This window comes from Aedes albopictus, chromosome 2 (assembly GCF_035046485.1).
Source record: "Aedes albopictus strain Foshan chromosome 2, AalbF5, whole genome shotgun sequence".
Lineage (NCBI taxonomy): Eukaryota > Metazoa > Arthropoda > Insecta > Diptera > Culicidae > Aedes > Aedes albopictus.
Window position 1 is genome coordinate 21,672,014 of NC_085137.1, and position 27,104 is coordinate 21,699,117.

Here is a 27,104-nt window from a genome sequence, read left to right on the forward strand (position 1 = left end):
TCAAGAGTTAAGGTACCCCGGGGCAAGTGAGAATCCGGGGCAAGTGAGACCTACGGCTATAATTTTATCTATTTTTTATTTTTAAGGCAAACATTCTTCATGGAAAACATAGGTATCACACCTTGAATTCAAAAATTGTTATTGTGCTCACCATAAAGAGACCATATCATTTTCAGTTCACTATGTGAGATTAACGTACTCTACTATATTCGTCGTTCAATAATATAATATCATATAAAGTCAAACTTTTTCGGTTTCAGGATAATATTTGTGCTTGCATAATTATTTTAAGCGAAAACGATGTCATTTATTTTCATTTATTACCTTTAGTTAACTGCTCAAACTTGCCCCAGTGCATTTCAGCATCTGGGGCAAGTGAGATCTATGAGAATAAACAAACACAATGTTATAGTTTGATCTCGCTGTCTTCAGCCTATGTCAAAATTCACACAAAAGTGAAGTAAAAATCAGTGCCTTAAATAATAAATCGTTGAATTATGCTTAATTACTTCTATTCTGATGATGAAGCTATTGTTCAAAATGGTAAAGTCTTGGGTAGAACATTTTTTTCGAAACCATCTATTTTTCATATTTTCATCTAAGCAAATTCTTTTTTTTTTTTGCTTTTCTTTGCATAATAAGTTTTTCTGAGTGTTGAGAAACCGGCCATAAAATATGAAAAAAAATGGAAAACAACTTATTCAAAGTTCACGATTTAAAAATCTTTATTTAATGATCGGGACATTATGTAAGGGGAAACATAACATCTGTAGATCTTGGAAAATCTTTTGGCGAGATTCATCAACTATGTAATATGAAAAGCAAGTTTGGAAATCTTCCGGCATTTAACCGTATAGCGCTTTTTGTATAAAAAAAATCAATTTGTTTTGCACAAGATGCTATGGTTAAATCAACTTTTTTCTCAGTGATTCGTTATTATACATATATGTTACGTAATTTATGCACGATACCACAAAATACTTCTAACACAAATCGCTAAACATAGTTATTCGTATAAGCTATTTATAATTTATGCTACCTTACATATATGCAGCAACTATATTAAGCCATTTGTACAAACATTCCGAATAAGTCCCACTTGCCTCGTGATACGGAGTAAATGAAGATCTGCTCCACTTTTCATTATATGCATAATATATAGGATGTAAAAATTTTGAAACAGTTTTAATGACCGTTATTAAGGAGAAATATATCAACAATGCCTTTTAGAATCATTGGAATTATAAAATTATTTATGTTTAGAATTTTTCGGCTTGACAAAACCAAACTAGCATTTTTTTAGGTCCCACTTGCCCCGGGGTACCTTATTTTAAACATTCTTTAAGGCAAATTTTCTCCATGGATTACTTCTACAAATTTCTCTAGTTTCAAGAGAACACTAGAACCCCTTCTAATTTTTTCCCATGATTTTCTTTTCCAACTTCATCAAGAATGCCCACAGGAATTTCGATGTCACTGGAAATTCCCGCAGGATTATCCATAGAAAGTTTCAAAAATAATTTAAAAGGCTTCAAGTGTCTCAAGAGTCTTCAGAGTGTTTCAAGGAATTTCAAGGAGTTTCAAGAATTTGCATCCTTTGACAGATACGTATTTCGACCTCAACTTTAAGGTCGTCTTCAGTGTCTTGTACTTGACTCGACTGAAGAGATCCATCGTCAAAGGCACCCCAGAAACTTCCTGGAAGGCTCTTTGGGCCCATATCAAACCTCAGAAACAGTTCCTGTACTCGTTAACTTTCCCTCAATTGAAGTACTGTACCAAACTTCAAATTTATGCACCCTTTTTGCCTTTGTAGTATGTATAACATGACATCCACAGAAGAGACACTTTTAGAAATTGAAAAGAAATGCTCAAAAGACATTTCAGCATATTTCCAAAGAAACGTGGAAAATTTTGTAGGTTCCACGACAAGAAATAAAAATGAAACATAGGCCGGTCTAACTTATCGAATCCCTCAAACTGATTATACTTACTTTACATTGTTTTTGAAAATCATAGATTGCATCAACGTTTTTTCCTGAAAATTTCTCCTCAATATTAATTAAATTCCTCCGTAAATTCAGCCAAAAAAACTCTTTCTTTATGAATCAAGAAGCCATAATGTATCTAAGCATTCTGTTGGGAAGAAGTTCATCTAAAATGCTACTATTGTTGTTGCAAGAGTTTGCACTGGTAGATAATTTATAAGGAGATTTTTTTTTACCAAAATGTTCAAAATCAGGTTTTTTTTAATTTTAGTTGAAAACTAGACACCTGTAACTGAAGCAGTCCAAGTACAGTGTGTCAGGTGCAGAAAAGAAGCCATTCCCCGGCAGCCAGAAACAGCAGCGTGAAGGGAATGTGATTGGATAAGCGCAGAAAAGCATGGGTCGGAACGATATGTGGAGTTTTTATGACATTGCCAAAGGTACGTGTCATAAGACTGCGCCAGTGCCCATCATGTGTAATGAGTGGGAAGGGAATTTGCTGACAAACAAAACAATAGTGACAGCCAAACGCAACGTTTTCTAGCATTGTGTTCCCCGGAACAGGAATTCATTTTAATGTAGATAATGGTCAAGCAGTGGAACCATCAAAAATAGAATAAGGAAACAGTGCTTTTAAACATTAAACAAATAAAGCTGCTGGAAAGGACGAACTTCTTAAGTGCGAAAACGAGAAGATGTATCAACCAATCAACCCACCAGATTCTTATGAATATATGAAACTTGGAGAATTAAAAATCGCTCGCCAGTTGCCCATATATGCTCAGTCTGCATGTCCTGTTCAACAGTCTTGGATCATTAGAGGAGTCCTTCATGGGCATATGATAAGCTGGCTTTCATGAGAGCTGATAAGATGTTTACCTTGCGGATGATAAATCCCGTTGTGCAAACACTCATCATCCGTTCATTGATTTTAAAGTAACGTTTGATCCTGAGAGCAGAAAATAGCTTGGGAAAAAAAACCTAATACCAGAACAAGGTTTTCCGGCAAAACTAATTAGGCAGATGCGTGCAACACTGAATGGATCAAAAACAGGTGTTCGGATCACAAACGAAGTGTCTACGTTGTATGTGACCTTGGATGGATTGAAGCATTTGAAGGAGCAATTATATGTCCACAAGGTCACACCGAGAAGCATGTGTTGTAATCGATAGGTATTGATTTCATCTACATCGAACGCCGGGCAGTGATGGCAGATTTTGCCTTTGTGAAACTATCAAAAGAAGTGCATGATTGCAAGTAGAGACATAGACAGGCCTAATGGTGTTCAATCTGTATAAAAACATAAATCTTTCGGTGTTCCTCTACTCTCTTGAGCGACCGTGTAGCCATATGGGTATCAAGATCAAGGTAGGATGTAAGCATCTTTGTTAGGTACGATATTTCCCATACAAGTCACCCTCCAAAAGTTGCATGCAAGTTTACATACTGACATAAAATGCTTAAATCCAGTCTTGCGAATAATCGCGACCATCACGAGACAATCACTTGAACCGCTTTCTGGAGTCACCCTTCCCAAGGTGATACGAACCAGCTAGCATGTCACGCCTGGAATGACAAACAGCTTTGCAGCGATAGCAGTTGCTGAGTTTGCTTCAGGCGGGTTGCGAGAGAATCAATCTCTCTGAGCAACGATGCATAAGGCACCCTACACACTACTCAAACGGTTTGACCAACATTGACTCCGCCCCCAGGTTGGAAGTTGAGTTGATGCTGTGTTTGACCGTGTGTGATGCTGTTTGACGAACCGATTTGGCAGTTCGTCAAACCGATTTGACGGTTGATGGTTTGGTTGGCAAAAATCAAACTAGTTTGATTTTACTCAAACCAACGGTGGGCGGAGCCAATGTTTGACGAACCGATCGTACCGTGTGTAGTGTTGTTGCACAAACATAGTGCGATTTCAAATGGGAGATGATGTTGGTGCAACCAAAGTGACATGTTGGTGCAACACGATTTGGCAGTTTGTCGTACGGTTGCAGAAACATTTGCTGGTTCGACCAACCTGGGGGCGGTGGCAATGTTGGTCAAACGGTTTGAGTAGTGTGTAGGGTGCCTAACGGACGAAGTGAGAACGTTTTCCGTAGCCAGGGCGAACTGCGAGGTGCGCTCAATGTGTGCGTTCAAACTGAGCTATGCAAAACAAATAGGATTTATGACGTAGTACCGTGCTTCTGATAATACACATACATAGTTTTACATGCTGTTGCGCGTGCATCTGCTTGAGGCGACGGAGAGAGTCATGACACTCACATGAGCCGTATCGTATCCAAGTCAGGATGATTGTAACAAAACAAGGGTGACCGGGTGACTTTGATGGGATTCTGTCTTTTCTGGTGTTAGCGACTGTAGAGAGAGCGAATCAGAAACCGCAGAGACAGGGTGATACAAGTTTGGTGTTTATCAGCTTTTTTGTGACTTGTACGCTGATGCTTCGCGACACTGCTTAAATCTATCAAATTCAATTTGGTAAAACGAAATTTTTTGCATGAGTCGTTAATTTAGATGTTAATTGACCAATTTATCCTTTGAATGCTCAAAAAATATATTTCCATGCTTAATGGCTTGCAGTAAAAAAAGCCCAAAATCTCATATTTTGCTCTATAAATTGAGGTATAGCTCAAAATTGTGACGTGCTGGAGCAAATCCGAGCCCGGATTCGGATTCAGCGGCCCACAATCTGTAAGAGATACATAAGTTTGCATTTGAGACAAAAAAATGTTGCGCTGTGTGATCTTTCTTTGCGAGTGCATTGAGAACTGCATAAATGGAAGAAATAAAAATGTAGACGTGGGTCATCCGTCAAAGAAGAATTGGGTGAGATCTTTATAATTTATTCTTTGTATCTACTATTTTCAAATATTTATGTTTATATCTGAGCGAGCTCTCTCTAAGTTGATAGTAGGACTTATATATTTAAAATATACCTGCAGGGACTTGAGTAAATGCTAGAATTGAGTGTTTTCGTAGATACCTAGTGCTAAAATCTGCAGTTACTCATCTTTGCAGCAAAACCGTAACATAACACTCCAGCAAAATTTGAGCCACCAGGACAACCTTTTGAACCTTCTTCCAACATCACTCAATTAGATTCACCTAGCCCCGGTGACGTGCCGACAACCCAAACTCAACTGTCAGCAAACATGTCTGCACCGTTCAATCAAGATACTTATCAATGCACGCCAAATGTGTCTGAGTCTGCTGCTTAGACGTGAGCACGTGATGAATTCGAGAAATTGCTTTGGCGTGGCACGTAAATCACTAGGGACGACGAACGGCGCGGCAGCGGGAAAGTAAATATAAAACACCCAAAAATGTAACCAAATTTTTCATCGCCCCTGCAGAAGTTTATGGGGAAAGCCCACCCGCACACGGCACAGTGCACAGCATAGTGGAAATGAGGAAAGGAAACGCTTCGGGAATTACTTCCTTTTCATTCTCGGCTCGAGGGTCAACTTTCTTCGTTCCTTCCGTAGGAATAAAACAATAAAAAAGCATCGAAGGAGAAATTTATTCGATACGAGGGAGTTCTTTCATCGGCGGTGGTGGTTGTGGAGAAAACTAGGCCATTCCTGGCTCTTTAACGACTTCGGAGGGTGTGAACCGAAAACCATTAATGCAACGCCATCTGGCATGGTGTTGGCGGAGGAAGCTTGTTCGGAGTGAACCCAAGAAGACGTGAACATGTTTAGCCAAATTTGAACAAATTTAGATAAGGATATACGGACTTTCCCTTTTAATTGAGTTATTTATATTAATTCCCATTGGCACGCGCGTGTTTACTTGGGACCGACCGAAGGCGGAAACCCAAAAGCCCAACTAAATCGGTAAATGGATCCACATCGCTTTCACCGGCGGCCAAAAGGGGAGAAATAAATTTGATTTGATGGAGGCGAGCTGATTTTAATTACTGATTTCAATTACCGCCATCGAATCGCACCGACCGGACAGAGTCCGGAAAGCAGCGCAGTATGGTCTTTCAAGATGTGTTCTAGTGCTTCTAAGATCGACGACGACGACGAACTGCCTTGCCTGCCTGTGTGTATCGATAACGTTTAATCCCTTCCTGGCCGGCGAATGCCTGTAGTCGCTAGTCTCATTTGGTGAATGGTTCAAGTAATTCAGTTGTCCAAATAGAAATGGGTTTTATTTCCAGCGCGTATAAATAGAAAGCGTGGACCCCCAGAACATGGGGGATTCTTTTCCCACCGAGACGTTGAAGTGGTTCTCAATTTCTCTTTTTCGTTGGCAATAATTCTAAAACTTTGGAGCGTGATCTGGCGAGTGTCTGGCGAGTGTTGGGCGTGACCGACGTTGGAGAGCTGCAGCTGCAAATCGAGTATTATGGCGGCAAATTGTTGATTCAGTATTATCATGAATTTGATGTTAACTAAATAAATGAAAAATGAATTCTAAAATTTTGTGTGCCTTCCTAAAAAAAATAAAAAACATAAAAACTCTTCAGAATATTTTCGTTGTTTTGCACCCTCAAAAACATAATAAAGAGTACCCAATTTAGACATTTTTTTAGCTATTCCTATTTACAAAAAAAAACAAACACCGTATGAAAAGAAATTGCCATTTTCGTGATTTCACACATGTAATAAAGTTCTCCTTTACGGAATTGAACAGATTTTTTTTTTCATTGTGATGCAAATTGCATGTGTTTTTCAATCGTCGTATGTAAATGAAAACCCGGATTAATCCACCTAGTGGTGGAAGTGCCTTTCTCGTCAAATATGTTCTCATGATCTTTTCGTTGATGTTAGCCGTAGTGTTCCAGAGTTCTGATTATTCCTAGCTGATTTAGAAGAGCAATAGTTACGGTAGGCGAGTCACGTCATCAGGATGTCGGATGGCAATCCGATTAAATTCATTCCCGAGAGCCATCCGACCGGTACGAGAAGATGTGGTGCGCAGCCTAAAACTTTTTAATACAGCCGCCATCTGGAACTTTGGGCCGCCATTTTAGATTTTGGGAAGCCATATTTGGACGCCGGGCATCTTTCCCATACCAAATATATTCATACCGTATGATTTTAGAGCCTAAAACAGCCGCCATATTGCGTTTTGAGCCGCCATCTTGGGTTTAAGGCTTCCATATTTAATAATGGGCTGACGTCATGGGTTTTCTGGTCTCAATTAAAGAATTCCGCACAAAATTTTTCAATCATGCTAAAGGTTACAAAAGTCGGGGCAATTTTATGTGTCGCATGATGGGGTTTGATTCAGTTTTTTTATATGACCAGATCGGAGTCACTAGAATGGCCATAACTCCGGAATGCCTCGACCGATCCAAACCATTCTCAATATCAAACAATGCGGTAAAATTCCGGTTCGATTCGTGCTAAAATCCGTGAAATAAGCCAACAAGTAAGGCTTTAAAGGCGAGTGACCTTTTAGTACACAGACATACGCACATACGCACATACACACATACAGACATTTGTTCAATTCGTCAAACTGAGTTGATTGGTATTTGTGACTTTACCCTCCGAGCCTACTATCGAAAGTTCGTTTATAGAGTGAACGTATAACCTTTCAGTACACTTACGCGCTCTGAAACGTCAAAAACTAGCAATAACCAATGTCTAACATAAGTATTGATGAAAAATATCTAACTCTTTTATAATAGAGACATTTTTCTTCTTTTAATCATCTGCACCTGAATAAAAACCTGAATTTTTAGAGCTTCGCCCATGCAAAGTGTTAGGCGAATTTGATCAAGTTTATCGCTTATTTTAAATTTTGAATTGTGCGATAATATAGCTGCCTTTTCTATTTCTTGTGCCCCTTTACGTGCAAAACAATCTTTGCGAATGAGTGGAACTCTGAACGAAGCTTTCGATGCCGTTTTTTTTTGATAATTTTCCAAAAAGAAACGGAATTTTTCAAAAAAGCTTTTTTTTTAGAGATCATTTCAACGTTTTTTAAAAATCCAACCATAGGAAATTTCTTCAAGAGTTCAACCAGAATTCCTTTTTTTTAACAATGAAGATTCATTAGCGATTCAGAAATCCCACTGTTCAGTCTTCACTGACTTGACGGGTTTTTATAGGGCACTGCACTGTTTTGATTTTGTATGAGATCTTGACGTTTCGTGGCCTTGTTGTTTACAAAGTTTCTGTAAAAGTGAAAGAGAAGGAAAGAATTTCATGAAGTGCCCTATTGGGGATTTTTTTTTCTCAGTGCTCTCGACTGCTGCGATCGCAATTTGTCATCCCTAGCAGCACAACAGGGTAACGGTAGGGAGGTAGCATTGCTACCAACATTAGATTAAAAAAGCGAAGGTGATTTCCCGCGCTAGGCGGAAGCGAAGAGATTTTTTTGTTTAAATCAACCATTGTACTGTGCAAGGTCGCAGCGTGCAGACGCGAAAAACTTTGTTAAGATTCTTTAGTGAATAAAAGTAGTGAGAAAAAAAATCCGAAATGTGTTTTCCTTTCCACCGGTGTGTCCAAAAGTGTCCACATTGAATTCAGTCTGCCGGTTAAGTGTTCGCCTCGATTTCGTGTCGGCGTCCGCCGGATTAGCGACACCCACTAAATATTCCTTGAGAAATTTAGCATAGAAACTTAGAGAAATTAAACTTGAGAAACTCCATGAATATTTTCAGACTTTTTTTCGTGGTTTCTCAACTCAAGTAACACACTTGTCACAGAAGAGTCACGGCGGCGCAAGATTTTGTTGCGCAGAAGTCACTCTCTCTGACTTACTACTAGCAAGTAAGTATTTATTTGTTAAAAGTAAGTCACTGTGACTTCTGCACAACAAAAACCTGCGCTGGCATGACTCTTCCGTAGCAAGTGTGTTACTTGGGAAAAAACATGAATTCGTCTAAAAGTTTTAGATGGAGCTCTCCTTGAAAACTTTATCAGTTTTTGACACTTTTATTCCCCATTGTTCTGCCTTTTAGCAGTAGTTTGTTGATAAATATCAACGTCTTGGTCAAAATTTGATCGTCAGACAATGGGAGCAAGAAGTTCATCGCAAAATGGGGTTGACAAAATCGGGTTCATGCTGTATTCGAATATTTCTTACGTGTTTGCTTTAGAAATATCATCACGACTTTCTTCGAAAAATTCATTTTGAAATTTGTCCGGTAATTCCATCGAAGGATTTTATTAATTAACCCTACAGAAATTTCTCCAGAGATCCATTCGTAACTTTTTCCGAGGGAGCAATGAAAATCTTCCATATAGCTGCTTCATGAAGTTCCATATGCGATTTCTCTAGAAGTTCAAAAAAGATTTTTTGTTTGAAAACTCTAAAAGTAAATTTTTCGTGAATTTCTTCACAATTTCTTACAGAGAATCTTCAGAACATTCGTGCAGAAATTATTTTGATCAAGGAATTTCTTCAAAATCCAGCATTTTCCGAAAATCTTCCAAGTTTTTTTTCGGAAATTCTTTCATGAGTTTCTTAAAAAAAATTCAAAAATTCTTTTAAAATATGCTCTAAGAACACATTCAGATTTTTTCCAGGAACGGCTCTTAGCATTTCTCAACTGTTTCCTAGATTATCTGTTGAAATTCATCAGGGACTCTCCCCAGAAATTCATCTTGAGATTTCTCTAGAAAGTTTTCGATGGATTCCATTTGAAAATCTTACAGTGGTTCTTCAGAATGTTTACTCAAAAATCTTTCTTAAGTTGGAAATTTGTCTTCAGGGATTTATGTTACGGGTTCGATTCCCGGTCGGTCCAGGAACTTTTCGTAAAGGATTTACCCTAGACTTCCTTGAGCATAGAGTATCTGCATGCCTGCCACATGACATACCCTTGCAAAATGGTCTTTGGCAGAGAAAGCCATCAGTTAAAACTGTAGAAGTGCTATTGCAACATTAAGCGGAGAAGCACGTTTTGTCCCAGTGTCCGTTACGCCAAGAAAAATAAGTGTAACCAGCTTCGATTTTACCATGACAGCACTGCTTGTGCAACATGCTCGTATGGATTAAAACGGCTTCACTATAATACAACTTTTGACTATGCTACAAACAAAGCATTCGATATGAATATTGTTATGATTTGCATTATCAAAATCAATTAAGCAGCAGCTAATTGTTGCAAAACAGCTCAAAATCGGTTTTACTCTATTTGGCATAATTCCGTTTGGCTTAACGCCAAATATTCCTGAAGTAATTTCAAAGTTATCTCTGGAAGAGTTCATGGTTAAAGTCCCGGAAGATTACATGCAGAAACTCCTCAAGTACTTCCTAAATTCATGGAAAAACATCATGGAAATCTTTTAGAGGAACTCGAGAAGTAACTTCAAGGATAATTCTAAAGTTTTTGGAATTTTTGGACGAAAACTTTTAATAAATGTTTGCAGAAATGACAAACAAAAGTACTGGTGGAATTTTTCAATTTTTAAAACTCTCAATAAGTTTTTTTTGTGATACCTGGAGGATTTTCTGAAGGAATCCTTGGAAGAAATCCTGGAGAAAGCTCTGAAAAGATTCTTAGAAGTAGTTCTCATACATTCTGAAGAGATTAGTTCATAGAAATGAAAAAGTTAGTAAATTTCTGAAAAAAATATCTTGCAGAAATTAATAATCCACAAGAATCACTTCAGATTTTTGCTGAGTAATTTCTAAATAAAGAGCAGCGAGAATCTCTGAATGTGTGGAGCCAAACCTAAAGGAACTCTTAGAGAAACTCGAGCAAGGAAGAGTCTCTATAAGGATCTCCTAACCGTTGTGAAGGAAATTGTCTTGAAAGTCCAAATATACAAAAATACCATTGAAAGTATTCCTGGAGAAATAATTCCTTAACCTTCCGTAACTCGCGCGGTTGACTACCTGCGTCAGCACCACGCTAATGCTGAGTACAAAAAGCGAGATTTTTTCAACGTGTTGTACAAAAAATAACAGCGCGATCGTTCGAGGGTTAAGCAATTCTGGAAGTTTCAAGAAAAGTGATTTTTAACCAGCGTTGCATTTTCCCGTTGAGAGAAATCAGCTTCGCTGATCATATTCAGAGGTAGCAAGTCTGCAACTTCAAAGGCGCTGTCCATAAACTACGTAGACTCATTTTTGGCCATCTCAGAACCCCCCCCCCCTCACACTCGAAGACTTTCGTCCATTCAAAATTTTCGAAATTTGTATAGACCGTTGACTTTGGCCAGACCCCCCCCCCCCCCCTCTAAGCTTCTACGAAGTTTATGAACAGGCCCAAAATGAGAATGAATTGAAAACCGCTATTCATAAAAATTGCAGTAGAAATCTCAAAGAAAATCTCCAAGAAGAAACTTTGGATGATGTTCTTGGAGGAATTCCTTGCGAAATGTTTGAAAAAATAACTGAAGGAAAACGTGCACAAGCTTCAGCAGCAATCCATGCAGGAATTTCCTGAAAAATCCTTGAGGAATATCAGGAAAAATTTCTGAACTAATTTCAAATTAAATCTTTTGAGATTTTTTTTAAGAAGCTCCTGATGACGGCCCAAGGGAAATTCCTCAAGAAATTCCTTGAAGAATCTCTGGAAGAGTCCCTGAAGAAACTTTCACAGGAAAAAAAAAATACCAAGAGGGAATTTAATCTAGAGAAATCTCCAAAGGAATTTTTGCTGAAATAATTCTGGGAAATCCTGCAAAAATCCTATTTTTATGCAAATTCCGGAAAAAAATAAATTCCCAAGAATCCTTAAAGGCATTTCTGACGGTGTCTCTGGAGATATGCGTGGAGAAAATTCCGTGAATTGGAAGTGTTGGATTCAAAAAGTATTCTATAGTTTGGCATATCGCCATTTGGCATTACGGCCGTTTGTATTAACGGTCATTTTGTATAATGGCCATTTGGCATTACAGGGAAACTGGACACTCTTACCAAATACCTTTATACCAAATGGCTTTATGCCATATAACATTCTGCCGAGTGGCATTATGAAAAATGGCGTAGAGCCATTTATTATCAATTTTATGTTATTGAAAGAAACACAAATTTCCGTGACCCTCCTAATATAATTTTTCTAAAAATCATAATTTAGAGAAGTTAAAAATTTTATTACGGTTTATCCAGCAAAATTGCTCCAACGACTCAATGGAATATTTTCAAGCGAATATGGAATTATTCAATAGCAGATCGTTGGACCAGTGAAACTAGAACAGTCACCATATTTTTGCTTGTATGAGTATAAAGCAAACTATAGGTCGGTAAGAAGAAACCTTCTCAAACACACTATGTTTTCAGAACTAAAGGTTTGTTCACGAACTTTTTTGTCTTCATCAATACGACTCTGTAACCTTAAAGCGCTGGCATTATTTGTTTTGTAGAGTGTTGTCCATGATGACTTTATGCGGCATGTTGCTACATTTTACACGATAGATATGTTGCTAGCCTAAATTAAGAACCACTGTCCCTGAAGCTGGACGGATATAAAAGATGCATTAGGTAAACAAACGGATGGACTTATAGAGCCGGAATTCTGGAGACAGCAAACACTAGGGAAACAACAAAATAAATAAACACACCAGACTTGGGATCGAATCGATTCAGGGAACCCAAATGACTGACAGCAGCTAGCATCAGCGTCCCAGCCATCCCAGCCAGACTCAACAAACAGAGACGTTGCATTTTGGGAAACAAACGGAATCGAAGGGTTAAGTGATGATGATGAAAGCTTGGGGGAGTCGTTCATTGTCTTTATAGAATTGTTATCGACGAAAGTGATGACACTCAAAAATTATTATCCATCAATCATCAGAACAGGAAATGTTCCAATTTCTCTCCACCGGAATGGATCGCAATCGGTTCCATCGAAAGCCATCCTATAAAACCATCATACGATCGAACACTGAAGTTGTCGTTTCCGCTCAACCAGTTGCTTAGAACCCGTCCCTCCGGATTAGGTAGGCGCTTGACGTCGCGCCCATCGCCAACTTCACCACATCACTCATCGTTCCGACATCCAATATTCACATCTTTATTGCACTGTAAACAGCAACCCATGCCATGAGGCGAACCTCAATGGTATTGTCGTAAAAAATCTCCTCTCACAGTCGCATATAAATTCGCCATCATCATCGTCGGTCACACAGCAACCACGCACTTTTCACCAACGAACGGCCGCGCTCGCCTTCTTTGATGACTGGATTTCATTGGAAATTTCTTCTTTTTGACTCATATAAAATGCCACATTCGTCACAAAATCAACCTCCGATTGCGCCACCACTGCCTGACTGTGGCTGGGCCCCAGTTGGGCCCGTGTACAGTAGTGCCCAAAAGTTATTCGACAATTGATCCGTAATGTTATGTCAGAAACTGTTATGTATTAACAAATAAGAATGTTCACTAAATTGACTCCCGTCATTCGAAAGCTTCAGAGGGGTAGGAGTTTCAGAGCGGTTTCAAAACCCTTCGTAGACATTCATAGGCACTGATTGTTCAACGGTAATCACCTGAAACCCTTCAAGGAATTCCAGTGGGTTTTAGAAAGCTTCAGGAGGGTTCAAAGAAAGTTCATAGGGATCTCGTGGGGGTTTGGAAGGGTTTTTAGGATGGCTTTAACGCATTTCAGGGGGTTTCCAGGTATAGCTTAGCTCTTGATAGTTTCAGGAGAGCTTTAGAGGGGGATTCAGATAGGGTTTTAAGGCGAGAGGTTTCATGGCATTTCAGGGGCTAGTCTGGTTTTTCAGGGAGCTTATGTGGACTTCGAGAGAACTTTACAAGGGTTTCAATGGAACGTCTTGAAACACCGTGAGTCTCTCTGAGTGAGTTTTATAATATTGAAGAGTCCTTCAAGGCGCTTCAGGGGGCTCAGAAGTTAAACTCTTTGGAGCCGGAGGGGTCATATATGACCACAACATAGAAACGGCTGAATAAATTCACCCATTCCATGAAACGGAATACTGTCTTCAGTAAAGTTGTTGCAAATTGAGTCCTCTATTAGGGAAAATAGGAATATTTGTATTTCGGACTCCATTGATAACCTAGATTATCCTGATCAACATGAAACTTAAAAAAAAACGAAATAATTGACATACCAGTTGTTCTTGGATGTGGGTTAAACTTGGATGTGGGTTACGTTTATATGTATTCATTAAGCCTTCATCAAGAATATCAAAAGGTGTTTTGTATTCTGGGATGTTCTAGGTGTTCCAAACTGTCCTACAGTGAAGTCCTTCAAATCTACTAGAATAAAATTATGTATTTTCGCCACAAATAATAGCATTGCATAAACTACTGGGATTCGTGAAGCTCTTGACATCTACAATGTCATTTATAGACACTATAGGGATATTAAAGGTCAGCCAAACCACCTTGGAGTTCAGAACTTCAGGTCTACATTCGTAACAGTAGCCATATTGTTATACTGAGTAACGGTGCATAATCAACCGCAGTTACTGTAGCAATCTAGCTTATTATAAATTTTTGGAACATTCAGGGTCGTCCAAACTGTTCTATAATAAAGTCCTTCATATTTACAAGAATACCTTTATGTGTTTTACCATAAATTATAGTATTGTATAATCTTCTGGGATCCGCGAAGATCTTAAAATCTCAAAAGTCATTCAGAGACACTACAGGGATATTCTAGATCAGCCAAACTACCTTGGAGTTCAGGACTTCAGATCTACACTCGTAACAGTATCCATATCTGTTATACTGAGTACCGCTGCGTAATCAGCCGCAGTAACTGGAGTAATCTGAAGTCTACTTTTTTATTATAAAACTTTGGGGGCATTCAGGCTCGTCCAAACCGTTCTATTCTATAATGAAGTCCTTCAAATCTACAAGAATAACTTTATGTTTTTTTTATTTAGTTTTTATTTTTGTGTATTTTAACTTAGATGCTAATTCTACACTAATAACTTTATGTGTTTTCGCCACAAATTATAGTATTGCATAATCTGGTGGGATTCACGAAGCTCTTGATATCTCAAATGCCATTTAAAGACACTACAGGGATATTCCAGGTCAGCTAAACTACCTTAGAGTTGAGGACTGCAGGTCTACACTCGTAACAACAGCCATAGTTGCATATTTATTCGTTGTTACTGGACCAATCTGAAGTCTACTTTTTTATTGTAAGCCTTTGGTTCATTCAGGTTCATCCAAACTGTTCTATAATGAAGTCCTTCAAATCAACAAGAATAAATTTATGTGTTTCCACCATAAATAATAGCATAGCATAATCTGCTGAGATCCGTGAAGCTCTTGAAATCTCAAATGTCATTAAGAAACACTATGGGAATGTTCCAGGTCAGCCAAACTATCTTTGAGTTCAGAACTTCAGGTCTACACTCGTAGCATCAGCTATATCTGACATACTGAGTAACGTTTATTAATCAATCGCGGTGTCTGGACCCACCTGAAGTCACAATATATTATTGTGAATCTTTGGGATATTGAGGGTCGCCCAAAATATCTTTAAGTTTAGTTCTTGATAGTAACAGTAGTTATTCTCACAATGAATTCCAAACTGTAATCCCTAATCCCCCTGGTATATCATGAGCCATTTGAAGATAGTTTTGAGATATTCCAGATCAACAACACTACTCTGGAGACCATAGCTTCAGGTCTGCACTTGTGATATTAGCTTTGGCCTCGACGTTAAGTAGTGTTACATAATCCACTGTAAAGCAGTTAAAAGAACAAAAAGCGTTGTTATGTATATTTGGGATATACATTTGGGCTTCCTTACTGTTATGACACTTATGTAGTTGATATGAACATGTGACTTTCAGAAGACTTATTGGATATTATAGATTACAAACCGTAGCTTTTAATGAAAAAAGTTATCAATACACCCGTAGACATATGAATCTAAACTCAAGAACAGTTTGAACGACCTAGCATATCCCGACTGATTCGATATTGTATTTTATCATTTCAGAAAACTTACTGGACATGATAGATTACAAATCGTAGCTTTGTATAATGAAAGAAGTTACCGTTACATCTGTAGACTTAACTCAAGAACAGTTTGGATGACCTAGAATACCCAGACTGATCTGATATTGTCAAAAAACCTTTCAGAAGACTTACTGGACATGATAGATTACAAAGCGTTGCTTTGTATAGTGAAAGACGTCACCGTTACACCTGTACACTTTAGGATCTAAACTGAAGAGCAGTTTGGATGACGTAGGATATCACGAATGATCTGATATTGTCTATTAACCTTTCAGGAGACTTACTGAACATGATAGCTTACAAATCGTAACTTTGTATAATGAAAGAAGCTACCGTTACACCCATAGACTTAAGGATCTAAACTCAAAAATAGTTTGGATAAAAATATATTTTTAATAATATTTTACCGTCTTTATGGTATTGACCACCAAAACTACAGAAAAAACGTAGGAAAAACTCCATAATAACGCTTGGAAAAATTCCGGGTTCAAAGGTTTAAAAGGGTTAATAAGCTAACGCCCTAATCTTAGGAGGTTACAGAGGAATTTCATGGTGTTTCAAGGCATTTGGGGGTATTTTCGGGGGGCTTCCAGGAAGTATCAGTGATCTTCAAGGGATTTCAGAAGGGCTAAAGGGACCATGAATAATGCTCATAGAGCTTCAAACGCTCACTAGTTATGCTTGTATATTAGGGTGGCCCACACTTATATGAAAAACAAAAATATCGAAAAATGCCAAGTCTTACCTCCTAAAACAGTTGTTTTGAACTACCAGAAGCTACATTCAAAATTTGAGCAAAATCGGTTGAGCTTAAGGGAGCGCTCAAAACGCTTGAAGTTTGTATGGGAAAACTTGGCCAAATGTATGCAGAAATTTTAAGTTTTCGAATTTCGCCGCTAGGTGGCGCTGTAAGCGTTCAATTATCAAACCTTTTGGAATTATTGTAGGTGACTATATGCCAAGAAACTTTGTCGAAGACCGCAAAGTGATCCAACGTCTGTGAAAAAAGTTATACCCTAGGTAAAATGAGGATAAACTTTATTATTGTTTTTCCAATACATGTAAAGGATTATATCAATAATGAAATCTCAATACTTTGCCTCACTTTGCCTAGGGTATAACTTTTTTCACAGACGTTGGATCACGTTGCGGTCCTCGACAAAGTTTCTTGGCATATAGTGACCTACAATAATACCAAAGGGTTTGATAATTGAACGCTTACAGCGCCACCTAGTGGCAAGATTCGAAAACTTAAAATTTCTGCATACATTTGGCCAAGTTTTCCCATACAAACTTCAAGCGTTTTGAGCGCCCCCTTAGGCTCAACCGATTTTGCTCAAATTTTGAATGTAGCTTCTGGTAGTCCAAAACAACTGTTTTAGGAGGTAAGACTTGGCATTTTTCAAAATTTTTATTTTTCATATAAGTGTGGGCCACCTTATTGTATATACTGATTTTTGCTCAAAGGTTTCGCCATTTGCTTGCACTGTTACTATTGTAATCATTAAAGTTGAGTAGATATCTCTGCCAAATGAATATTGAGCACTACTGTACAACCGCTTCGCAGAAACACACTTTACTCAAACGATGTATTCAACCTGAACTCATGCGACACGCCAGCGCACTCTTCATCCAAAATAAAACAAACAACGTGCGCACATTTTCCGCAAAACCGCAATATACGTGATGCTCCACACCAGCACACACCTTCCTCTTCGCGTAAACACACGCTACCACCTATCTCTCGCGGGTCTATTTTATTCTAATTAGACGCAGCACGTGCGCGTTTTCCTCGTACCACGCACGGGTTTAATCCAGGTCGCGTTCAAGCCAAGAAAGAAAAGAAAGAACGTAAAACGTGAGTCGCGCCCGACGACACTAGTGCAATCGATCCCGAATGGAAACCCGAACCGAAGAAGACGACCTGGTTCTCGTCGACCGCTCCCGCTCCGTAGGCAAGCGTGCTTGGCTTAGTACTGATCTAGTGGGCGACGGGAGTTGCCTAGGGAACCGATATACTGCGTTCTACCTAGACGGCTCTGGGTTGTTGTTGTGGTACGGTTTCCAAAACATACGCGTGCGCACCACGCGGCGACGCGCACCCGCGTTGCGTTTCTACGGAGCCGTTCCCATGGTTTTCGCTGTTGGTTGGATGACTGGCAGCGGCCTGCTGCCATTTGGATTGCGCATGCACCGAGGGTTTATTCACTCGCGCTCTTGGTTGAAACGACGACGATGCGATGCCGCCGTCGCGCCGCGACGACGACTTTGAAGGTATAGGTCTAGGTACGGTTTGGATTAATACTGGCTTAAGCCGGGATAGGTATTGGGGATATCCCATGATTTTATGCTGTGATGGGTGCGACTGAGGCAGGCATGCAGTGAAGACAGGGAATGTTACGCAATGTTTGCTGGTGAACGAATGAAAAATGTACTTTTTTATACAGCTATGCAAAAAATACTTTGTAATATCAGATGGAGAAGTACCATCAAGATGGAAGCGAGATTTATACAAACGGGGTTGAAAAGCTTCTATGAAGATACTCATTAGATAACTTTCACGTCTTCAGAGTACTATTTACCACTTATATCAAGTTTTTTGAATTTTATGTAGACAACCGTGCCATCACATACCGTACTCTCACTATCCATGGTCACTAGTGACCTGGTGGTGTAGTCTTGATTTGCCGAATTTATTGGGCTGCTCTAATATAAAAATCGCACACGTCTGACCGAAAGACATCATTCGTTTGTCATCAACTCCCCAGTTGAGATCATCTGTCCCGAAGTCACTGGAGCGTGATTTATTCGATTAAGGCGTTTTAAAAAATGAAGGTAATTAGATACGGTAACCTTGCTGTTGGTTGTTAACTACCTCTACTGAATCTTCAATATGTTTCTATTTTGTTACTTACAGGCGTTCGTAGTGCTATCCATGGCTCTGGCCATCGCATCCAGCGCGGCTGTTGACGATTCCGCCAAGAAGGAGAAACGTGGACTCTGGGAACTGGGCTACGGCCACGACAACTTGGACCTGAACAACCACTACGACCATCACCATCTGGATTTCGACCACCACCACAAAGAAGTCAACCACGTTTCGACCACCATTACCAAGAAGGTCCCAGTCCCGTACCCAGTCGAGGTCGAGAAGCACGTCCCCGTGGAAGTGAAGGTCCCCTACCCAGTGCACGTCGAAAAGAAGGTCCCGGTCTACGTCGAAAAGCAAGTCCCGGTGGTCGTTGAGAAGAAGGTCCCCTACCACGTTGATCGCCCAGTTCCCTACCCAGTTGAGGTCAAGGTCCCAGTCGTCCACAAGGAATACGTCGAAGTGCCCAAGCCATACGCAGTTCATGTTGAGAAGCCCGTTCCAGTGATCGTCCAGAAGCCGGTGTACGTCGAGAAGCATGTCCCAGTGACCGTGCACGTCAAGGAGCACCACCACAAGAACAAGCACTGGGGACTGTTCTAAGCGATTGATGATTCGTTATTAAAATAGTATGCATGGAAGATATAGATAAGTAAATAAATATTCTAAAAATAGAGTTACTTTTGAATTACACTTAGATATTTATCCTCGAAGTTTTGTTAATCAAACAACTTCCTCATAGAGTATACTATAGTTTTCCTGTCGACTTCTCCTTGTGTATGACAATGTAGCTTTGGTTATCCTCATTAACCAGTAAGGTTCCTATCTAGAATCGGACTGTTGCCACATATTCTGTTTCCGTTGAGACGAATTAACGCACTTCTGTTACCTTGCAGCCCGGATGCAGTGATGGTACAGTCTCTCCGATTTTGAATACGAAACGAATGTTGAGCTTAAGGTCAAATATATCGATAACCTGCATAGACAAAGCTTTCAAGATCCATCGAGTTCTAGCATCGACGCCGCCGTTGATGTTAGGTACCGTAGAGTTCTCTTTGCTTCGACCCAATCCGCTTCAGACGGATCGCTGACTGCGCTACAATCGCAATATCGGGTTTGGTGCATAGCACAACCTAGAACAAATAGTTAACAAGGCTTAGATAGCACTTGCCGATGAAAGTTTTTGTCGGCATTGTATTAGCTTGGAGTGCCCATAGCGGCTCAATCGCTCACACGCATCTTTGACTGGACTCGCCACGAACAAACTGACGTACAGTACGTCAATAATGAACTCTATGCTCTTAGTAAGGTCAGGTGACACTGACTTGAAACGGCGAATGGGCAAATGTCTTTCGTCTTATAAAACCGTGACGTGACCTTAAAATACGTTTCTGACCTGTACCAGGCTTAGGCAACTAACTGGGTGGATGTAGGTGGATGAATGTCGTGATTGTTCTTACGTTAGCACTAAATACACAAATTGATAGTGATGTAGGTTCAGATGAAAACTTTCATCCGGCTCTGAACCCAGTCCCCATTACGGCCTGGGCCAACCTCCGGGTAGCCTCCCTGCTTGCATATATAACCAGGATCACTGGTGACCACATATATAACCAGGATCACTGGTGACCACTTTATTTGCAGCGACGGCTTTCGGCTCTAAGGAGGACTCAATAGACTCAATGACTACCAAATCCATAAACCATTTGATCGAGAGTGGAGAGGCAGAGGGAACAGCGTTGAACCCGCTCTCTCAAGGAGGACTGGCGAGATTGCCACTACAAGGGGCTGATATATCCACCAGCGTGCAGGTGACAGGAGGTTCAACAAGTGGAGCACGAGGCGGTGCAGCGCCAGCTGAGGAAGGGCAGATGACCTGCGTGGACTCCTGGCCAAGAAGGAGTATGATCTCCTGGTCGAAGAAAGAAGTGCGGCTGATGTGAGCAGGAAGGGGCGGGCTACCCAAACGTGCAGCTTGCTCTTTGCTGGCAACGCGACGATGTAGCACAAACATGCAGCTCGCCAGAGCCGTAGCAGAGGTCAAACCTTCGTACGGCTCGAGCTGCATGGCCGAAACCTCCTGAGAAGACGCGGCTCAAGAAGCGGCCAGCAGATGCGGGTGGAAAGTTAAAGAGGAAGAAAGAGGCGGCCAGTCAGTGGCGCAACGCGCAAGGAGCAGGGAAACCAAGCACCAGGAGCCCAATCCTAAGAGACAGGGGACCGACCTGACCAAGGGAAGGAGAACCCTTAGGTTACGGTTGCAAAGAAGAAGTTGAGAAAAGTGAAACCAGCTCGCAAGCGTGAACGGAGCAACGCGCTAGTCTGGATACCTACGCCGAGGTGCTGGGGGCCATGCGAGGCGAAAATCGTCTTTCGCCACTGGGCGCGGCACACTAGAACTGGAGAGATGATGCTACTGCTGAAGAAAGAGGTGGCCAAGACATGCACCTTTTACAAGGCACTAGATCAGGAGGTATTGGCCGAAAAAGTGCAAGTGAGAGCGCTAACGGCGGAGGCGACTCTCCAGTGTAAAAACCTGGAAGAGATCACCGACGCAGATGAGCTCGCAGCCGCACTTAATCAGCAGTGTGAGGTACATGCACCAAGTGCATCGATCCGCCTACGAAATGGTCCGGCAGGCACGCAGTTCGCCAAAATCTAGCTCCCGTAGGTGAGGTGAACAAGGCGACTGCAGTCGGCAAGATCAAAAAAGGCTCGTCAGTGTGGCCGCTTATCATATACGCGCTGTGTATGTAGAGGCGTGTTTCAAGTGCTTCGAGAAAGGACACAAGTCGTGGGCGTGTGACGGCACCGACAGGAGCAAACTCTGCAGGAAGTGAGAAGTGGAAGGCCACATAGCCACGGAATGCAACTCGGTGAACGAAGGTCACATGACGGGCCTAAATGTCCAGACACGCGAGGAGGTTACACAGCTAAACCTGAACCACTGTGAACCCGTACAACAGTTGCTGTGGCAGTCAGTCCCGGAGTCAAGTACAGACTTCGCTCTAATATCTGACCCATACCGCATCCCTCCCGATAACGGGAACTGGGTAGCCAAGCTATCGGCCATCTGTACAACCGGTCGTTTTCCGGTCTAAGAAATTATTTCCACGTCGCACGAGGGCTTCTCAATAGCGAAGATCAACGGGGTGTACTACTGCAGTGCTCCCCCAGGTGGCCGCTAGACCAGTTCTCGTCTATGCTGGATTTGCTATCAAGCGCACTAGTGGGATTAAGTCCCGTGGTCATCGGTGGACACTCCAACGCCTGGGCGGTTGAGTGGGGTAGCCGCTTGATCAACGCGAGAAGCTAAGCTCTTCTCGAAGCTATGGCTAGACTGAACGTGGATGTCACAATCGTAGTCGTTACCAGTGCACAGTGTATTATTCAAAAATTGAAAATCTAAAATAACACGTATACATGAAAAGCAATCCAGAAGAGCTTTCTAAATGCAAAAACCACAAAAACGATAGACGGTAGACCCTACGACCCTTGAAAAAGGCCAAATCTCTAGGCCGAAACGTCGGGAATGTAGATAAAAATCGTTCTTGATTCAAAGACTGAGAAAGCCATCCCCCTTTCCGTAGGCGACAAAAAAAACTTACAGTAGGAACGGTGCAGAGTCCATCATTGATGTGACCTTCTGGAGCCCGAGTCTAACAATGGATACACGCTCCGCACAGTGGCCATCTGGCGATTCGATACAGTGTGGGACAAGGAGAAAGATGGTCATAGCCGAAGGTCACCGTCATAGGGGATGGCTGACCTCGCGCTTCGCCATTTGTGGAGTGATTTTTTATGGTAACACCGACGATCTATCCAGAGATGATCTAGTCGGAACCCTAAGCCGTGTTTGTGACGCCGCATGCAAAGGGATCCCAGCATAAATGGACACAAACCGGTATACTGGTGGTGTCCAGAAATCGTAGAAGACCGCGGATCCTGTCTGAGGGCTAGAAGGAGCATGCAAAGAGCTCGTACCGGGTAAAATGGAACGAATTGAGGCCTACAGGGCGGTCAAACTAACACTGAATAAAGAGATTAAGGCACGTTAGCAGGCGTGCTTCGAAAATCTCTGCCACGACTCTGGGATGATGCCTACAGAGTAGTCATGGCCAAAACAAAGAGCGCGTCAGCACCCCCAGAACGCTGTTCCTGCGCCATGATACAATACCATGGGCCCCCGTACCCTATAGCCAAAACGGTCATAGCGAGGTAGCCTCGGTGACGAACGACGAACTCATTGCAATAGCGAAATCGCTTAAGTTGAACAAGGCTCCGGGTCCGGACGGTATCCCGACATTAGTCATCAAGACGTCCGTCGAGACTAGCCCTGACATGTTCAGAATGGCTATGCAGATGTACCTAGATAGAGGCGAATTTCCGGAAAGGTGGAAAAGGTTCTACTTCTCGAACCCGGGAAGCCACCTGGCGACCCGTCGGCATACATACCTATCTGTCCTCTTGACACCACCGGAAACAGTTGGAACGGATAATTCTGTCGAGGCTGATGGTCTATACAGAAAAATACGATGACTCTGGCCTCTCGGATACCCAGTTCGGCTTCCGGAAGGGTCGATCGACGGTGGATGTTGCTAGGGCTGTAACCAAAACGGTCGAGAAAGCATTCCAAAAGAAGCAAAAAGAAATCGACTATTGCGTGGTCGTCACGCTTGATGTAAAGAACGCGTTCAATCGCTCCAGCTGGACCGCCATCGAGAGCGCCATACACCATCTAGGAATCCCGGTTAGCCTATGCCGGATTCTGGAGAGCTACTTCTAGAATAGAGTGCCAATCTATGACTCCGAGGAAGGCGAGAGGAGCTACAACATCATCGCGGGGGTACCTTAGGGCTCCATCCTGGGCCGACTATTATGAAACGCGGCGTAGCGTATTGAGGCTCACGATTCCACCAGGCGTACAGCTGATTGGATTTGCCGATGATATTACCCTCCCCAAGCAGCACCTGCAACAGTGCAACATCATCCAAAATGTGGCTTTCTATGCTGTGGTCTAAGAAAGTTGCAAAATAGGCACACGCAACTTCCATCTTGTCGGTTGAGTTGCATTTAAACTTCGAATATCGTTAAGTGGCGGCTTTGTTTCATAGAAATCATAAATAACATCGTGTTTGACATCGATTTATAAAGATGGAGCTTACATATTCCTCACAAGTGACAATACAGTCAGCTTACATTAAATGTGCTATTTAACACACATGAACACACATGAACTGAAGCAACTGGGGGTCATGATCGAAGGCAAGCTGAAATTCGGTGGCCGCGTGGGAAAAGCCAAGCATGGCGATTATGGCATTATCGAAGATGATGTCAAATTGCTCTGTAGTAGTCTCAAGCAATCGTTAGTTGCTCGCGACAGCAGCGGTCTTCATACTACGGTACGGCAACGTTGCGTGCTCGAAAGCGCTAGTGGTTAACCGAAACGTGAAGCGACTCGAGAGTACCTCGAAGGACGCGGTATGTGTGCTAGCAGGCATGATGCCCATTGCCCATAGCACTAGTGGTGGCAAAGGACGAAGAGTGCTTCGAGCGACACGGCACAAGAGGCGCAAGACGGATCGCCAGAACATCGTCAATGTTGAAGTGGGTATAGGATTCCTCCAGCAAGGGTAGCTCTGTAGGGGCCTGGTGAAGAATATCAATAAACAATATGGTGATATTTTTTAAACCAAGTTTTAACCTTAAAAAAAAATGAAAACCAGTTTCATTCAACAACATGCTCATTTATTCATCCATCTCTCTCATTCCTACGTCAAAGGATCACAGACCGCTTAGAACAGTCCCCAGTGCTTGTTCTTGTGGTGGTGCTCCTTGACGTGCACGGTCACTGGCACATGCTTCTCGACGTACACAGGCTTCTGGACGATCACGGGAACGGGCTTCTCAACATGAACTGCGTACGGCTTGGGCACTTCGACGTATTCCTTGTGGACGACTGGGACCTTGACCTCAACTGGGTAGGGAACTGGGCGATCAACGGGGTATGGGACCTTCTTTTCAACGACCACTGGGACTTTCTTTTCGACGTAGACCGGAACCTTCTTCTCGACGTGCACTGGGTAGGGGACCTTCACTTCTACGGGGACGTGCTTCTCGACCTCGACTGGGTATGGGACTGGGACCTTCTTGGTGATGGTGGTCGAAACGTGGTTGACTTCTTTGTGGTGGTGGTCGAAATCCAGATGGTGATGGTTGTAGTGGTTGTTTAGGTCCAGGTTGTCGTGACCGTAACCCAGTTCCCAGAGTCCGCGCTTCTCCTTCTTGGCGGAATCGTCAACTGCCGCGCTGGAGGCGATGGCCAAAGCCATGGACAGCACTACAAACGCCTGTGGATGGTTTGTAATTGATAGTAAACTGATTAATGTGCGATTAAACAGATTGTTAGGTTACTTACCTTCATGTTGGATGTTACCCTGAGTGGATTATTGGATCGAACTAAGCCGATGAGATGACTTGAAGCGAGTGATACCAAACAGTTGACCGTCCGATCTTTTTATATGTTTCTTTTGAAATCGGTTGCATTGCCGCAGTAATTTATTGTATTTATTAGTGGTTTGTCTCTCCCACTTGGTTGTTTTTTTTTTTTTCGGAAAATGTGGAAGCAAAGCCGTTGCCAAGTAAAAACGGAATCGTTTCATATTGGAAACGGTTTTTGAAGGTTGCCATCGATTACGGTCGTGCCGTACTCATGTTTCACCTGCACTAGACAGACGACAATCGATAAAATGAATTAAAAAGCACTTTACAAGTGCGTGACAAATGTCACCACCGTGTGTGCACCGAACAATCTGTAATTTTCACATAAACATTTATCATTCGACACGTTCTGTGCTGTTGGTCGTGGATGGCCCTTCAAATTCCACTGAGCACACACGCACGGCGAAATCCGATTTATTCGAGTTTGGTTCCTCATTCCGCAACTGGAAAGGGATTGATTGATAAATTGTAAAACAAATATTTCATATTGAATGGTTTGCTGTTCAACAACAGGCATTCAACGGGACGGGGTAAATATTTTGAACAATCACGGTGGCCATGACGGATCGTTGCGTTGCTCAGGTTACGTTGATTAACGTTATTTTGGGTGTAAATTTTAATTTGGAAAATTGCTGCAAAAGGGAAGCAAAACATCGAAAAAACCATCAATTATGTAAAATACTTTCACGGGAAAAAAATGGTTCATTCTGAAAAACAGCTCCACGGTATAATTATGTTGTAATCTGGGAAGCGGTTGTTGTGTGAAACAAAGGACAAGAATGCCAATCTCTGTGGTAACTGGCAATCGTGATGATGATAATGTTTGGTCAACCCACTTCCCGTTTCACATAAGCCTGGAATGTGGTTGATATGCGTTAAGAATAATTTGAACAGATTCATCGTTGGCAAATTTTCAGCCAGTAGCAGCTTTTGTATGGTGGTTTCGGTAGAATCCTGTTATGCAAATGACGTGCCAAGCAATTTCACTTAATTTTTGATGATATGATAACTTGCTATTAACGATGTAATAATCGATCTTGTGAAACTTTGAAACTCTCGGTTCTTCTTCGCGTTTAAAAATAACTCCACTGTTACTCAACCCTTTAACCTTGTCGTTGCTCTGGTTTTCTCTTACACACAAACCGATCCAATACATAATTTATAGGATTTCCGAAGAAACTTCCTGTATCGGTATCGGCTGAATTGAATGCCCTACCGCATTCGGACGTCGCAGTGTCATACCTTGAATTTACATATGGTTTCACCCACCACCGCATTTCGGGAACCCAACAGAGAACCGAAAGATCAACAAACAAAAGCACCAACAACAAAGCATAGATAGTTTGTCTTCCTTCTATAGCTGGTTGGTCTGAGTCTGAGGAAGAAAGAAAAATGGAAAACAAAAACAGAAACACCAAACATTAAACCGGCGGCGTCGCATCATGTGGCGGAGGAACTAGAGGAGGAAGAGAGTGTTTCTGGCAAGCGAGCGCCACACCGTGAGTCGTGTGCCGTTCTAAACATACCTTTCTTCCTCCTGCATAATGGATCGAGACTGAAGTCGGGATCGTTGATCGAAGTAGGCATAGGCGTATGAAAATAGTCGATTTTTAAGGCAACCACCAAAGCTACTAGGTACGAGAGATCTGGCACGAGAGCAGAGTTGAAGTGATTCTAGAATCTCTAGAATCTCGAATAGGGTGATATGCAGTAGATACAAAATAATGGTTATAAATCCAGCATTGGTCTACAAGACAGTGTGTTGAAAACACACAGACAAACGTAGAAAATGGATCTTGAAGTTCACACATTACATTAAGTATCGTCGTTGGGGGTGACAATGGGTCAGAGGAGCGAGATTGGGTCAAAACAT

The 27,104-nt window shown here is 41.7% G+C and overlaps 3 protein-coding genes across 3 annotated transcripts in view; 1 reads left to right on the top strand and 2 right to left on the bottom strand.

The window, feature by feature from the left end:
- LOC109429600 (protein sickie) overlaps positions 1-27,104 on the bottom strand; it is a gene marked incomplete in the record, with an annotated part of 611,771 nt that overhangs the window by 519,429 nt on the left and 65,238 nt on the right.
- Positions 18,514-19,349, top strand: LOC109408539 (mantle protein). Its single transcript, XM_062849281.1, has 2 exons — positions 18,514-18,696; positions 18,779-19,349. The coding sequence occupies exons 1-2, from the start codon at positions 18,691-18,693 to the stop codon at positions 19,331-19,333; spliced, it is 561 nt and encodes a 186-aa protein (XP_062705265.1). The 5' UTR covers positions 18,514-18,690; the 3' UTR covers positions 19,334-19,349.
- On the bottom strand, positions 24,457-25,569 carry LOC115262102 (mantle protein-like). The gene is made up of 2 exons (XM_029864097.2): positions 25,149-25,569; positions 24,457-25,080 (listed from the first exon to the last, which is right to left on the bottom strand). The coding sequence occupies exons 1-2, from the start codon at positions 25,152-25,154 to the stop codon at positions 24,526-24,528; spliced, it is 561 nt and encodes a 186-aa protein (XP_029719957.2). The 5' UTR covers positions 25,155-25,569; the 3' UTR covers positions 24,457-24,525.